The sequence below is a fragment of the Stereum hirsutum genome, assembly GCF_000264905.1.
Source record: "Stereum hirsutum FP-91666 SS1 unplaced genomic scaffold STEHIscaffold_19, whole genome shotgun sequence".
Classification (NCBI taxonomy): domain Eukaryota; kingdom Fungi; phylum Basidiomycota; class Agaricomycetes; order Russulales; family Stereaceae; genus Stereum; species Stereum hirsutum.
Genome location: NW_006763149.1, coordinates 1,073,377 through 1,088,527, shown reverse-complemented (window position 1 = coordinate 1,088,527; position 15,151 = coordinate 1,073,377). Strand labels below are relative to the sequence as shown.

Genomic DNA, 15,151 nt, shown 5'->3' with positions numbered 1-15,151 from the left:
CAAAAGTGAGTTGTAGAACGAGAGAAAAGGGGTATAGATTGACATACCATGGACGCAAAAAGTGCTGGAGAAGCAGAAAAATAGCGTCCACTACCAGGGACCTGAATCGGACTCCAACAGAGGATCTTCTCCCATGGTTAATACCCTCATAAGGGAGGAGGGACATGAGGCAGACGCGCTGACCATTTTCCCGCGAAGTCCTTCTTTTCGTATGTCAAGTCTTGGTCAAGTTTGAAATCCAAGCCTGATGTCTCTACATGCTGGAAGAGCAAGGGAGGAGGAGGATCAGGGGATCGTTGTTCACGAGAGCCTCTGCGGGAGGAAACCCGCCGTAGAGACTTGTGTCGAGAGCGGTCGAGAGCATCGGTGGGTTCATATGCCGACGTTACGGAACTGTGGAGTTAAGATGGCCGAAAAGAGCTTATAACAAACTCTTAGATGGAAAAGGACAGTCATAGGCAGTTGTTGACGTTGACACATTGACGATCGGGAAAGAGTGGGAGAAAGTTCAAGGAGACAAAGTCCTCCCGGGCCGGCGCGCTCTGAATCGGAGAAGCCCGGAAACGCTCAGCGCAAATTCAGGAGTGGCGCAGGAACTGTGGCACCATGCAGACAGGACGCAGTCCAGGTATCAGCAATTAAACCTTCTTGTTGTTGACTCCCATTGCTGTCTTTATTTTTCAGTCATGACGATACTTAAGCAGTGTTGAACATTATAATGTTTTGCAAATGTTTTGCCTCATCAGATCTAGAAGCATGTCTCCACAACGCCACTCGGAGTGCACATTACGTCATTTGTTTGCCAAAAGCTTCTGATCCAAACAACCGCTCGCGCTCTTCGCTTGTACCACGACATTCTCTGTGCATTCTCTAGGCTTTGTCTGCTTTGTTATCCTAGAGACACATACTTAAAGTCCCTGACAACCTCTTCGCGTCATGTCTGCCCGAGACGGTCACGACGTACCGCCACACCTCTCGCTAGGCCGTCGGGTGTCACCTGACAGGCGCGACCATCGCGATCGAGAGGAGCGACACCGTCACCATTCTCACAGAGATCGGTCAAGGTCGAGAGAGCGAGATGACGACCGACATAGTCGTAGAGAAAGGGAGAAAGAACGGTCGCCTGCTAGGAGTAGTCGCCGATCGCGGTCACGTTCGAGAGACAAGGACAGCGAGAGGCGCCGAGAGCGGAAGAGGTCGGTCTCGAGCGAGGGAAGTCATAGAAGACATAGGCATCATTGGGACAGAGGGAGGTCGCGGTCGCGGTCAGTTTCACTAGAGAAGGATAGGAAACGGAAGGACAGGAGTAGGGAGAAACGGAGGAGGTCGAGGTCAAGCTCGATGTCCTCGGATTCGTCAGAGGAGGATAGAAGGAGGCATAAGAAGAGGAAAGATAAGCATCGGAAAAGAAGTCGGAGCAGGGACAGGGAGAAGAAGGAGAGAAAGAAGGAGAAGAAAGACAAGAAGGTGCGTATCTGAATGATTCATAACTTGGAGTATATGCTGATCTTCTCCGTGGTATGATTTGATTGCTTCAGAAGAAGAAGCATGGTTTGGCGAGCGGCGGAGAGTGGGGAAAGCATGGAATCATCAGTGAAACCGAGTTCGTAAACGCTTTTTCATTGTGCTCCTTCCCGTGCCCTCCTCCGCTCATGCATGCCACATTTACAGTTTGTACAACAAGGACCAAGAGTTCCGGGCATGGCTCGTGGAGGAACGCATGCTCAACCCCGAGACTATGACGAAAGACCAAACCAAAAAGGAATTCGCTCGTTTTGTCGAGGACTTCAACACTGGTTCGTTTCCCTGTATCATTCTCTATGAAGTGCTATGAGCTTACTCCTCTTGATATATCTAGCGACCCTCCCTCACGAAAAGTTCTATCATATGGAGGCATACGAGAAACGCATGAACGCTCTTCGTTCTGGCGAATATGTACCGCCGGCGGAGGATGGCTATGATCCGACAGCCGATATGCGCGACATCCAGAGCAAACACAAGCGGACTGTTGTCGAACATGACAGTTATCTCAACAAGGACCAACTCCAGGCGCTCAGGAAGGTACAACAAGAACGTATCGAGGTGCGTTGTTCGAAATCTTATGGCTGACTCCTTCTCGTCGTTGTCCATACTGACGAATACCTTCCAACCCTATAATAGGCTGGAAAGATGAAGCTCTTAGGTATGGAGGTAAAGCAGAATATGGGCGTTCGTATGGACGGAACGAAGTTCGATAACGGTCCTTGATCGTTGCACGAGGTTACGTTTTCCGCATGCTTCGCGCTCTTGCTGTAACTGCATGAAGCCAGCGCACTGTTACTGTTTATGGACCGGCAGGCCATCCCCATGTACGATCTCATTCTAGTTGCCCTGCTACCGTGTTGAAATTACGTTTTATGACGCATTTGGCCATATATTGTCTAAACGCACTCGCTTCAAATCGTATCAGCAATCTCAATCTCAAGCTTTGAGCTATCTGTTATACATGCCAGCAGTCAGAACTAGTAGCCTCTAGGAGACTCGGAATGACACACTACCCAACGACAGAAGACCAGCTGACTTAGAACATAACGGATCAACTGTCTTGAAAATTGGAGGGGAATGCCGCAAGATACTTATATACTGTACATAGCAGACCCGGACTACTAACATACGGTTCCTTTAATCATAAGCATAAAGAAAAAAATCCATAATTGCATAGTAGTTGCAGAAGAAGAGGCTCGTGATATCGTCTGGAACCTGAAGAGAACACAGTGAGTATGAACGTAGCGCTGGAGAAAGAAACATACCGTTACCTTATTTTTCGTTATCAAGCGAAAATAAAGACCATGAGAGCTGCTGCCTGACAGATTAGAGAGGACTCTGGGAAAACAAAGAACATCCCCATACCATCTTTGAGCCCACTGGGCACGACACCTAGATCTCATCCTCCATCTTCGTCATTGTCCTCCAGCTCATAGGCGCCCAAGACATTCTCTCGTGCATGCACTTTTCGAATAAGGCATCCGACGCCCTCGCATACTTGCGCAAGCTATACTCTCCGCTCGCAAAGCCCTTGGCGCGAAGTGCTGCCCAGGCCACGTTCCTCGACAAAACTGAATGCGGTCGGGTGGGAATGGTGTCCAATATAATGAAGTACTTGACTGATATCTCAGGCTTTTTAAAGCTGAAAAACCAACGTGTTCCGTCCGGTCTCGGGCCTGCGAGGAATCCGTGAACCTTGGTCGTAGAATACAGCAAATCCATGGCTGACAATTGGACCTTCCAGGTGCCCCGTCCCTGTGGGCGACTTTGGAACGATGCCCTCGGTGCTTCGAAAGTGCGTAATCGTGTCTGCCATGGGGGTTCATCCTCTCCTTCGTGTGTACCGAAAGCCTCGACATGACGGCCAGGATCCGTCTCTAAGCGAGTAAGGCCCTGAAATAGATCAGGACGCGCCCGTAATTCATTGAGAAACGCTTCCGTGAATGCGTCTGGTTCGTTCCGAACTGCACCGAACATGTAAGATCGCCCCTCCACCTCCGCCCAAGTGATGCACCCCGGAGTCTTGCTAGGTAGTCCGGTGGGGATAGGACCTGGGGGAGGCGAAAAGAATGGAGTGCCATTGACCATGTCCGCCACGATAATACCGCAGAGAGAGAGATGGTTGCGAGTGATGGAGGAGTTATACTGATCGTACAGCTCGCTTTTAGTGAATGTCGGGGGTGGGACCAAACCGAACGCTTCGAAGGAAAGGAAGCTAATGATGTCGTCGAAAGAGTTACAAAGTCGAACGAAGCGATTCTCGACGTTTGCAGGGGGCTGTAATTCCTTCAATAGCACCTTATAGCCAGCCAATGTTAAGGCGCGTCTGATGAACCTCAAAGAACAGGGATTTGTTCAAATGTACTCACGGTCCAGCCTTCGTCTGAGAACCGTCCAGGGTGGGTCCTAGTGAAAACCCAACCACCCAATACTTTGTAACGATCCTCTGGGTTTAGTAATCAGCATCGTTATGCTAAGTATACCAGACTTTCACCTCAGAAAGTACAAAATGGACTGAGGCTTACTCGGATCGCCAACATTGGCAGTAGATCTAATTTTGCCATCGCGAGGCAAAATCGCGAGGGCTTCCACAATGGAATCTTTGTACCAGAGAAGGCCCAGCGCCATGCGACTCGTGAATATGTTCAAAAATCTGGCAGCATCCTCCATCGAAAAATCATCATCCAAGATGAGATCCTTGAAAGAGACTTTGTCCGCGGCCTTCAAGGAGAGAATTGGGTCATGAAGAATAAAACGAAGTGCGTATTGCTTTTCGGCGAGGTGAATAATGGTCGTGAACCGTCTAAGTGTGGGATCTTGGCTCTCCGCGGGATTGATAAGGCGTCGCGCAAATGCTGGATCGATATATGGCCGAAACGCTTGAAGTAGTTGCTCCTTGCGACTTTCAGAACGAATAACCACACAAGGATATCAGTCAGGGTTCTTCTCTCAGAAAGGCAAAACTTCACATACGCTCGATGCTCCAAGTCAATCAAATCCGTATCTTCCGCCTGGTCGGCCTGAGTGGCACTCAGTGCTCTGCGTGGAAGTGATGGTTTGATTTGCGTAGTCTGGACCGTATCGATAATGCTCTTTGACTCCAAAAGATTTTTTGGGATGTCCTGACCATCGGTCGGTAGAGGAGAACTTTGGAAGAGCCTGAGCGAGTCATGCGCAGGATCGTCTGCGTTCCGAAGATAGTAAGCGTGAGCTTGAAGGGTATCTAGAATCTCGACTGCTTCCACCATCCGCTTCGCTAGAAGGTTCACGCGGATTTTATGCCCATCATCAGCTAGTCACCATCAGCGATGTCAATGTATGCTGCATAAATTATAAGACGCCCCGCTCACCCTTTCCGAAGAAGCGTCTCGTATGGATCTCTCTTCCAGTCTTTTCTACGCGGATCGCCTCCAGGTACTTGCGCATCCAACGCGCCTTCTCCAACGTACTATGTGCGTCCTTGTAATACGCGATCTCGTCCTTCGTCGGAATTTCGTTGCCTGCCTTGACCTCGTCGACGATCTCCGAAGCCTTCTTATACTTCGCGTACAGTGTTCGGTATTGCTTGTGGTGAAGCCTGCAGCGATCATGCTCTGGGTATCCGTCGGTCGCTGGGAGTGAGCATCGAGTGACTTCATCTTCCTCCAAGGTCCGACAGGTGATGACTGTAGTGGCGCCAGTGTTGGTCGAGCTGTCGGCGGCAGCGAGGTCATTTTTCTGTACAGACTTCCCTTGACCTTTGTTCGCGCTCTTCTTGGACTTGTTGCCTTTGGGGCCCATGTCGGCGGAGGGGCAGGTAGAAACGGACAGGGGTCAGCGCAAGTTCGAAGACGATCGAGGGCTTACAGTGAGTAGTAACGTGCGCAAGGATCTATTCTTGGGCTAGCAACAGCGTGATTAGTGACTAGCACCCTGGGTGTCGCACGCCACATAAACTCTAAGCTCATAACTGCTTTCCTCATATGCGAGATGCCTATGGATGGTACAGATATATGTCTGTGTATTACCGGTGCCATTGTGGAGACAGCGAACCTCTCAATACTACCAAAACTTGACTATATGATGACGAGTCACTGGCGGGCGAGGTGGCATGGTCGGCGGGTGGGACGACGAACGAGAATATACCTGGTCGTATCATAATGCTAGCTCATACGTACGGTCAGACTGAGAATTGAAATCCAACCTGATACCGATGGATAATGCTTCTGCTCATGTCATCAGCCCAACAGTTTCGCAATAAGAGAACGAACCAGTATATAACATGATCACTTCGTGTCAGATGAATTCCGCTCATTCCTCAAGAGCTAAGGTCACTCTCAGAGGCAGCTGCATCCCCTTGTCAATCTGGCCCTCGACGGTGGGAATCATGACCAGGGCCACGTCTCTCCTGATGTTCTTCGCTTCTTCCGTCAAAGAGAATTTGAAGCTGCCGACGAGCTCAACAACGAACGCTTGCATCTCCGCAACGCTATTTAAGGTTTCTCGTCAGTATGATATTGCGCCACAGTGTCGATACCAGAACACTTACGCAAGCCTCCATCCTATGCATGCTCTCACTCCACCGCCAAAGGTCATACTGGAAAGACGTGAGAAATGGAAAGTGAATGACACAGAAATCTACTGACAGGTTGCCATAGGTACCAACAGGTGCGGCGCCTGACGCACGTCCGCCATCCGGAGATTGAATCCACCTTTCAGGGTTGAATACATCGGCGTCTGCACCCCAGACAGCCTTGTTTCTGATCAGAACCATTCAAAAGGATGAAGGATTCGGTGAGTGTCGCTGCAAACAACTATGAATGAGCATATTTTCCAACGTACCGATTGTAAGCCGCAACGGCAGCGATGAGGCGCGTACCCTTCGGCACAAAAATCTCGTGGACTAATTTGCCGGATAGCATCCGGATAGGCTTGCTGAGGGGGAAAATGTCGTCCTTGGACGTCTGTCGGTACATTTGATGTGCGACGGGATGCATCCGGAGAGACTCCTGGGGTAGACCTTCAGTAGCCAATCGGTGTCGATCTTAGCAAAAGTGAAGATACCTTGATGACAGCAGTAGTGAGCGGCATATCGTCGAAATCAGCTAAGGAAAAGAATTCGTCTCCTCTTGCTCTGACTCGTCCTTGGGTATGCAATATCTCAGAACGAAGTCGTGTCTGTAGATCAGGGTGTTTCGCTAATTCGTAAAGTGTCCAACTCAAGCTATTAGATGTCGTCTCGTATCCTGCAAGCATCACTGTTCTGCAGACTTGCTCAGCCCGACTGTGTGTGAACGACAAGGGAAACGAACGAACCTTAGTTGTGAATAGAGCTCGTCTTTATCAATTCGAGACTTCTTATCCTCGGATAGATTTGCTTGAACTAGCGGTTGTCGAAAATCTCTATGAGATCGTGAGGGTATATGGAAAGTATATACACTTGCCTACTAAACTCATAATATCTCTGCTCCTCCTGCCCTGTAATACCGCCTCGGACTGCTGAGCGAGGAGATCGTCTGCTACTCGATTGGCCATAGCAGTGACTTCTCGAGCTCGGGTGATAGGTTTTGCTTTTCCATGGTCGGTGATCCACTCGATGACACGGAGGGGGATGAGATGTGCAGCATTCTGAAATAAAATTCGGCCTGGTGATGCTCTGCCATGAGTTTCCTGAAGGATATTGTTGTATGCTTTCGCCAGCTCGTTACCGCCGTCAGACAGCATCCCGAACCTATAACTGAATGCCGCTGGCATGTCGCATTCACATCAGCGCAAGTGGTATAGTTTGGAAGTAGCCCTCTTTTTTGAGACTCACCAACGCCTATAGCATCCATCGTCGCACGTCCAAGCCAGTTTGGTATATTGAAGACCGCACCACCTTCGGAAGATTCGGCTATAATGTCTTGCCACCTCACAACCAACTATATTCAAGGTTCACTAAGTCAACAATGTCAAGAGAAAGAGCGCACTCCCACCTGGTTTGCGTATTCGAGAAAGACAGGAAAGAAGGCCTTGGCCTCAGCAGGCCCAAACGCAGGATTCATGACTTTTCGCTGCCTCTTGTGTACATCGCCTCCAGAGATGAGGTTAGATGACGGTGACAAGTGAGAGCGAAAGAAATACCTTCCGCCCAAATGAGACCCCTCCCGGTGAGGAGGCGGGAGAGCTCCTTACGTTCAGGTTGCTTGATTATATCGTACCCAGATGTGTGGAACATGTAATGCAGGGTTTCGGGATCCGATATCATGAGTCGGTCATCCTATCCATAAATGCATGGTAAATAGAAGTGTGGGTGGACCGACGGACGTACTCCAAAAGGACCCCTAACACGAAATACACCACCGAATTCCTCCTGCCACGCAAAATCATAGGTACCAGCTTGCTCTTGAAATATTTGAAGAAGATTTCCTGGGTGTAATTAACGAGTCAGATGTCGGTCAAACGATTTTGACCATGTTGTAGTCGTGGAGATGAACGTACCGTAGACAAACGATGGAGATGATGGGCCAGGGATGTCAGATATACCAAACCTCAAGAGGCGTCGGTAGATGGTGCGGATGACATGAAAGAAAATGAACGAAGCCGCTACGGTTGCGTATACACGCTCCATGTTTCGCAGAGGGGAGGCTAGTCGAATGGAAGGAAGAGGATAGATAAAAGGGACGAATGACAAACACAGACTAAATGCCTTGTGTTGTCAGTACCAGCGCTTCGTAAAGACCGGGAAACCCTTCATGCTACCAAAACTTTATCATAGAGATACATGACGCCCGCCAGGCGAGGCTTGGGCAAGGCATGACGGGCTGGACGGTGAACGAGAATGCACCTGGTCCGTATCATAAGCCTGGTGCATACACACATATGTGACGCAAGCTCGGTAAGACTGAGTATTAAGATCTACGAACACAATGCCAATGGATACTGTAATAGTATCGTCGTGGCAGTAACTTGAAATGTTCGTTTACTTGGAAAACGGAAACGACGCAAGACGTTGTCATGGTCAACTTGAAAAATCCCAGTACACGTGGTGTTGATGATAATGAGACAGATACAGTGCTGAAATCGTTGCGAAATAACTCTCTGAGGCTCAGAAAACCGAGTCAGCGCAGGATCAGAATTTGGGGACGAGAGCACATGACTCGACCGTTCGCATTCGTTGTTTGTCTTTATTTGGTTACTGTTCTACCGGATATGGCTGTTCCGACCCGGCTGTCTTGCTCGTAAACCAGGACGAAAATCGTTCTTAGCTTCGCTTCCTACACAAGCCACCACGGCCTTCTCTCAACTTCTCCTTTCATGGCTAATCATGCACCTCGAACTTTGTGAACGACAAGCAATGGGCGAGGGTGGATATGGCCTGTAATCCCAACATATACGGACGTTGCGATGCGTGTCTGATATTTCGTCACTTCGCATCGCTCCTGATATCAGGAAAGGTTTACCGCGCCCTCATGAGAAACGAAAATTCACCACAGAAACTCATCGCCTTGAAGAAGGCACGTACAACCAAATTGGTGATCAGTCCTGTTCTCCGCCATGAGGCCTGTGTCTTGTTCAAGATGAGAGGCAAGTGTGTCACCACCGCCGAATCATTCTCTGCTCCCAACAGTCGTATGTCCACAGACCACTCGAGCATCCCTAAACTATATGCATGGGGGAAATCGAAATGGTATGAGTATCTTGCGATTGAGCTTCTAGGGCCCTGTATCGAGATTGATGGAAAAACCTCACTGTGAGGAACTTGATCGCGCTTACATGCCAGATGGTGGATAATATCTCTCCTCTAAACCTCGAACCTACTAATACAGCGCAGTTTGACTCAATTGAATATGTACACTCTCAAGGCATTGTTTATGGAGATATCAAACCTGATAGCTTTCTATTCGGACTGCCGCCGAAAGAAGGAAGAGTCAATCTCATCGACTTCGGCCTGGCAAAACCTTGGCGCGATCCGTTAACGTTACACACTCCCGCCTCGAACTAATGCAAGTATATGCGGTACTGTCATATCTGCGCTGGCTACCCCTCTGTTTTTGGCGATTTCATCGAGTACGCACGAGCGATGGCTTTCAACGAGGCTCCCGACTACGCGTACTGGAGGAGACAGTTTCGCGCCGTGGTCCCCGATCTGTTAGAAAATGCGGACTATGATAGGGCGCAATTCGATCGAAAGGATCAAAGTCGGTCGTCCATTCGCCACCGCCACAAGATGATCGTTGCCGGCCAATCATACAATCTACGCCGGATTCAGAATGGTCTGACTACTCCGAGAACGAGTTCGTTCCGCCTGAGACATGGCCTTGCGCAAGTTCGGTCCATAAGGTGGATTTGATAGGAGATGAGGATAGTCTGGTGAAGGACATTGAAAGGATCGTAGATCTCCCGTACATGGCGTGGCCGTATACACGACGTGCAGAAGTCATGATTGTATAAACATGGACAACATTTGTTCAGAGCTTCTTGTCGGAACGGTCCTAGTCATCGAGTCATCAAGAACGAACACGTATGTGTCTCGTGAATACAAGAGCAGCCGTCCCGGTCTTTTCAGCATAGCGAGCGGAGAACCACAACATCCAAGGGATTTGTCCAGGTTAGATCATGATTGTTGTAGTCGTAAACTTTGACCCAACCGGAAAGTATCGTAGGCATAGCTAGTAGCAGCGGGGCCGTGTCAGATACCGAGATAGATGTAAGCTGAAATTGACATACGCAATGCACAAGTATTTGCGCGTTCATGAAGCCCGGCGATAACTAGCTGGAGGACATGGCACTCAAAGCGAGTCCTCCATCTTCGTCGCGTGCCACCCTCCAAGGCCCTTAGGCATCCACGAAAGCCTCTCCTCAGCGCATTTCTGGAACAAAGTATCAGATGCTCTCGCATACGCGCGAGCGTTATACTCGCCACTCGCCAACCCTTTAGCTCGAAGAGCCGCCCACGCCACATTCCTCGACAAAATCGAATGAGGCCGCCCATTCACGGTATCCAGGATCAGGAAGTACTTGACGGGCATCTTCTTGAAATGAAAGAATCAACCCGCGCTCTTGGTTTGGTTCAAGCTGGCGAGATAGCCGCGGATGGGCCCGTTCGTTGAGTACAGCACATCCATAGCCGACCTCTCCACCTTCCAAGCCCCTCGCCCTTGCGGTCGATTGCTGTACGTCGCCATGGGTGCTTCGAAGGTCCGTGTGCGCATCGCGGGTAGGAGATCTTCGCCTTCCTTCGCTCCGAACATGTCAACTGTGTTGTTGGGGTCCGTTTCCGATCGAGTGATGACTTGAAAAAGATCTGGGCGAGCGCGCAGCTCCTTGAGGAATGCGTCTGTGAACGCATCTGGCTCGTTCCGAACAGCCCCAAACATATAAGCTCTCTTCTCTATTTCAGCCCAGGTGATGCATCCAGGTTTACCACTCCGAAGAGCAGGAGCTGGTACGGGTCCTGTGCGGTACGGCGCCATTGGAGCGCCTGTAATAATTTCCGTTACGACAATGCCGCATAGCGATAAGTGATTGCGAGATGCACGAGAGTCGCTGTTGGGGTCGCAGCGAGTTTCGGTGCAGAAAGATGGGCACGGCATCATTCCTAACGCTGCGAAGGAAAGAAAGCTGACGAGATCATCGAAGGTGTTACAGAGCCGGACGAATCGATTCTCGATATTCGCCGGGGGGTTTAAAGACTGTAACAATATCTGGAATGAAGCGTAGATGAGTACCAATAAATGACAGATGAAGCCGTTTCCGTAATGTACCCACCCACCACCCTTCGTTTGAGAGGCACATAGAGTGAGCTCTCGTAAATATCCAACCACCGAGAACCTTGTAACGGTCCCCTAATATAGAGCAAACGCATCAGTGTCCATGATAGAAAGTCAGAGGGAAAGACGGGGCGGGGCGGGCACTCACTAGGATTGCCTATATTTGCCGCATTCCTTGATTGTCCGGGGCTCGGCGACATGATGATAGCTTCTAACACCGCATCTTTATACCAGAGAAGACCTAACTCCAACCTCTTTCCCAACATGATGACCAACTTGGCTGCATCCTCCATGGAAAAATCGTCGCTGAGGAGGAGATCTTTGAAGGAGACCTTGTCCATGGCCTTCAAGGAAAGGTCTGGCTCGTGAATGATAGCTCGGCGAGCATAGTGTACTAGACTCTGGTGAGCGAGCGTAGCTTGCCGGACGAGTTCAGGATCTCGACGTGTATCGTGGTCGAGGCTATCGTACACGAAGTTTGGGTTTATCAGGTATTCGAACGCCCAAAGGAGCTTCTCCTTTTGACTTTTGCACGTGCGTTAGATCATGGAGTCAGAGGGGCAAATCAGGTTTTGGCTTGTTGACTTACGCTCGAATGTCTAGGTCAATCAGGTCGGAGTCCTCTGAGTCCTCATTTCCAGTCTTACGAGCTGCTGGCCTAGTTCTTGGTGAAGGTCCTGACTCCTTTGGGCGGGACTGAGCAGCATTGACGATATTTTGAGCGGAAAGGAGGTCGGCATCAACCATGTTGTGCACAGGAAGAGCAGACGCCTGGAACTCCTTGACCCATTTCTGGTCATCGTTGTCTTGGGTCTTGAGCTGGTACGCCCGAGCTTGGAGAGCATCCAGGATCTCTACCGCTTCCACCATCCGCTTCGCAAGGAGGTTCACGCGGATCTTATGCCCGTCATCAGCTAGTAGTCATCATCAGCAATGCCACCATTCGTAGAAATAGCAAGGTACCCCGCTCACCTTTTCCGAAGAAACGTCTCGTATGAATCTCTCTCCCAGTCTTTTCTACGCGGATCGCCTCCAGGTACTTGCGTATCCAACGCGCCTTCTCCGACGTACCATGAACATCCTTGTACCGTGCGATCTCGTCCTTGGTCGGAATCTCGTTGCCTGCCTTGACCTCGTCGACGATCTTGGAAGCCTCTTTATACTTCGCGTACAGTGTCCGATATTGCTTGTGGTGAAGCCTGCAGCGATCATGCTCTGGGTATCCGTCGGTTGCTAGGAGTAAGCACTGAGTGACTTCATCTTCCTCCAAGGTCCGACAGGTGATTACTGTAGTGGGGCCAGTGTTGGGCGAGCTCTCTGCACCGTCATGTTTCTGTACAGGCTTCCCTTTACCTTTATTCGCGTTCTTCTTGGACTTATGGCCTTTGCCCATGTCGGCAGAAGGGGAGAGTAAAACGGACAAGGGTCAGTGGAAGGCGGAAGATGGTCGAGAGTCGAGTGTATACAGTGAGTAGCGAACTGTAGCGTGCGCAAGAATCTATTTTTGAGGCCGACAGCAACGCTGGGAGTGATTAAGGACTAGCGCCCTGGGACGAATGTCGCACGCCACATAAACTCTGAGTTCATGACTGCTTCCAGAATGCCGTCTGTCTTCCATTTCCTTGAAGTGGGATATGAATACAATACGCGCTGAGAGCATAGACATTGACGACGAACCTTGAGTTGAGGGCCTGAACTTATTAACCGCAATTCAAATTGGGACTGTTCGATGGCTAGCTTGCCTTGTTCGGATGCGATACGAGCGAGGCGCACCAAGCACAGAAATGAACGACAAGGGAAATTGCTTTATCCTTCCAAAAATTCCACAGTCTAGACTTCTTCCGCATCGAAAAATGCACAATAATTACGATATGAATACCACCGCACTATCCAAGCCCAACCACCACTGCCCTAACCCCCGACACGTCCCATTCCAGCCCTCAAGCCATCTCCTCCACCCCACTCGCATACGTCTCCCCCGCCAAACTCGTCCTCTCGTACCTCCTCCTCGCCTCATGCAACGCCGCCGAGCTCGTCGCCAGCGCCAACAACAACACGAGATCGTTCATGCCCAACGCCTCCGTCTGGAATATCGCCTGCATGAAGGGCACGTAGACGAGCGCGAGCTGGGAGAGGAAGGAGATGGAGACGGTGGTGAGCAGCATTCGGTTTTGGGTCAGGCCGCAGCCGAGACCGCGGGACTGGAGGGCGGAGACGAGGTCGAGGAAGACGAAGGAGGTGAAGGTCTGGGAGTGGCCGAGAACTGTGAGTGTCTTTGTATGTATGTAGGATAGAGGGGAAGGGTACTGACCATTGTTTGGTCTCGTCTCGACATATGGTCGTCGGATAGGGCGTACATGTAGACGAATAACGTGCCGACGACGATGATAGTCGCCGAGAAGAGGACGCGGTAGAGGATCCGTTGGCTGATGATGGGCTCGTTCTTCTTTCTTGGTGGTTTGCGCATGACGGCATGGTCTACTGGGTCTACGCCTAATGACTGACTGGGAGGGCCTACACAAACAATTGTGAGCCTACATCCGTCGATTGGATAGAGTAAGACGTACCATCCATGAGAATGTTGATGAACAGAATCTGCATGGCATTAAGCGGATTGCTCATTCCGAACATAGTACTGAGGGTAATGAGGGACAAAGCAGCGCAAGCCGTGCTGAGCTGGAAGGACAGGAAGTTTTGAATATTATGGAAGATGGATTTGCCTGGAGAAACGAAGATCTATCAGCGCGCTGTGGTCTGTGAGAGGAATGGAGCATACTGACCTTCTTCCACGGCAGGTAAAATAGTACTGAAATTATCGTCCACAAGAATCATATCCGCCGCCTCTTTCGCCACGTCCGTCCCGCTCTTGCCCATCGACACTCCAATATCCGCCATCTTCAGCGCCGGCGCGTCGTTCACTAAGATTCCAGAATCCAGAGCCCCGGTATCAGCACACCATGCTGACAAACCAAAAAAAAAAAGAAAAGGAAGGAAAAAGAAAACCGACCTCCATCGCCCGTCATAGCCACGACCGCGCCCCGACTCTGAAACGCCTCCACGATCCTCATCTTATGCCCCGGACTCGTCCTCGCAAAAACGCTCACGCCCGCGACCCTCTCCCTCAACTGCGCCTTACTCATCCCATCAATCTCCCTCCCCGTCAAACAGAACCCCGCGTTCACGTTCACAGTCCCACTTCCGCTCAGGCTCCCATTCCCACTCAGACTCCCATTCCCGCTTAGACTCCCATTGCCTCTCACACGCCCACTCGCACTGGAACTATGATGATGCCCGGCGCTCGCACCCGGCACTCTAAGCCCTAAATCCCTCGCGATCGACATCGCCGTCTCTTCCGCGTCACCGGTGATCATGACCACCTGAACTCCACCCGACTGCAACAGCGAAATAGCATCCGCGACACCCTTCCTCGGCGGATCGAGCATCGCCGTGAACCCCACAAACACGAGGTTCGACTTTTCCAGTCCCGTCGACGCTCCACCGGCAGTACCACCCGGTGCAGGGGAAGAGGATCGAGAGTCGCCGTTGGGAGTGAATGTGGACGTGGAGCTGAGTGAGCCGGATCCATAAGCCATCGCGATGACCCTCAAGCCCCGACTTGCTGTCGACTGCGCTTTGCCGAGTATGACGTTTCGCGTGTTCGTATCGAGCGCGGGCGTCGATTCGTCGGAGACGTGATAGAACTTGCATCTTGGGAGGATGGCCTCTATCGATCCTTTGATATAGCACATCTCTCTCCCTTCCTTCCCGCCGCCACCACTCAGGGCCGCGACACTGGGATTCGGGACCCCGGAGCCTGGCGGGGGCGGTGAAGTATGTGTCCCGCTCACGGCCATGTACTTCCTCTCCGAACTGAACGGTCTCTCCTCCTTTCTCGT

The 15,151-nt window shown here is 50.8% G+C and overlaps 6 protein-coding genes across 6 annotated transcripts in view; 1 reads left to right on the top strand and 5 right to left on the bottom strand.

Annotated features, from left to right (window-relative positions):
- Positions 1-1,341: 1,341 nt before the first annotated feature.
- On the top strand, positions 1,342-2,247 carry STEHIDRAFT_162627 (uncharacterized protein; the record flags this gene model as incomplete). The annotated part of the gene is made up of 5 exons (XM_007310258.1): positions 1,342-1,467; positions 1,539-1,603; positions 1,672-1,796; positions 1,859-2,082; positions 2,161-2,247. 5 exons carry the CDS (start codon positions 1,342-1,344, stop codon positions 2,245-2,247), a joined length of 627 nt encoding a protein of 208 aa, XP_007310320.1.
- Positions 2,248-2,916: 669 nt separating this feature from the next.
- Positions 2,917-5,304, bottom strand: STEHIDRAFT_162626 (uncharacterized protein; the record flags this gene model as incomplete). Its single annotated transcript, XM_007310257.1, has 5 exons — positions 2,917-3,801; positions 3,894-3,970; positions 4,050-4,426; positions 4,498-4,816; positions 4,875-5,304. The coding sequence occupies 5 exons, from the start codon at positions 5,302-5,304 to the stop codon at positions 2,917-2,919; spliced, it is 2,088 nt and encodes a 695-aa protein (XP_007310319.1).
- Positions 5,305-5,814: 510 nt separating this feature from the next.
- On the bottom strand, positions 5,815-8,113 carry STEHIDRAFT_67666 (cytochrome P450; the record flags this gene model as incomplete). Its single annotated transcript, XM_007309936.1, has 12 exons — positions 5,815-5,992; positions 6,053-6,100; positions 6,150-6,263; positions 6,346-6,512; positions 6,568-6,766; positions 6,820-6,880; positions 6,942-7,250; positions 7,319-7,424; positions 7,479-7,576; positions 7,627-7,762; positions 7,814-7,911; positions 7,984-8,113. 12 exons carry the CDS (start codon positions 8,111-8,113, stop codon positions 5,815-5,817), a joined length of 1,644 nt encoding a protein of 547 aa, XP_007309998.1.
- Positions 8,114-10,274: 2,161 nt separating this feature from the next.
- On the bottom strand, positions 10,275-10,532 carry STEHIDRAFT_67484 (uncharacterized protein; the record flags this gene model as incomplete). The annotated part of the gene is made up of 1 exon (XM_007309927.1): positions 10,275-10,532. A coding segment is annotated over one exon (258 nt), but the record flags the coding sequence as incomplete, so codon positions are not given.
- On the bottom strand, positions 10,533-12,648 carry STEHIDRAFT_162624 (uncharacterized protein; the record flags this gene model as incomplete). Its single annotated transcript, XM_007310256.1, has 5 exons — positions 10,533-11,189; positions 11,254-11,330; positions 11,404-11,780; positions 11,845-12,169; positions 12,228-12,648. 5 exons carry the CDS (start codon positions 12,646-12,648, stop codon positions 10,533-10,535), a joined length of 1,857 nt encoding a protein of 618 aa, XP_007310318.1.
- A 394-nt stretch (positions 12,649-13,042) lies between these two features.
- Positions 13,043-15,151, bottom strand: part of STEHIDRAFT_105274 (calcium-transporting P) — a 7,402-nt gene continuing 5,293 nt past the window's right edge. The window contains exons 10-13 of the mRNA XM_007310255.1: positions 14,036-14,173; positions 13,823-13,975; positions 13,567-13,769; positions 13,043-13,501 (exon numbers count right to left, since the gene is read on the bottom strand). Of these exons, the coding sequence (XP_007310317.1) occupies positions 13,196-13,501; positions 13,567-13,769; positions 13,823-13,975; positions 14,036-14,173 (800 nt within the window). The 3' untranslated portion in view covers positions 13,043-13,195. The remainder of the gene's footprint in view (positions 13,502-13,566; positions 13,770-13,822; positions 13,976-14,035; positions 14,174-15,151) is intronic.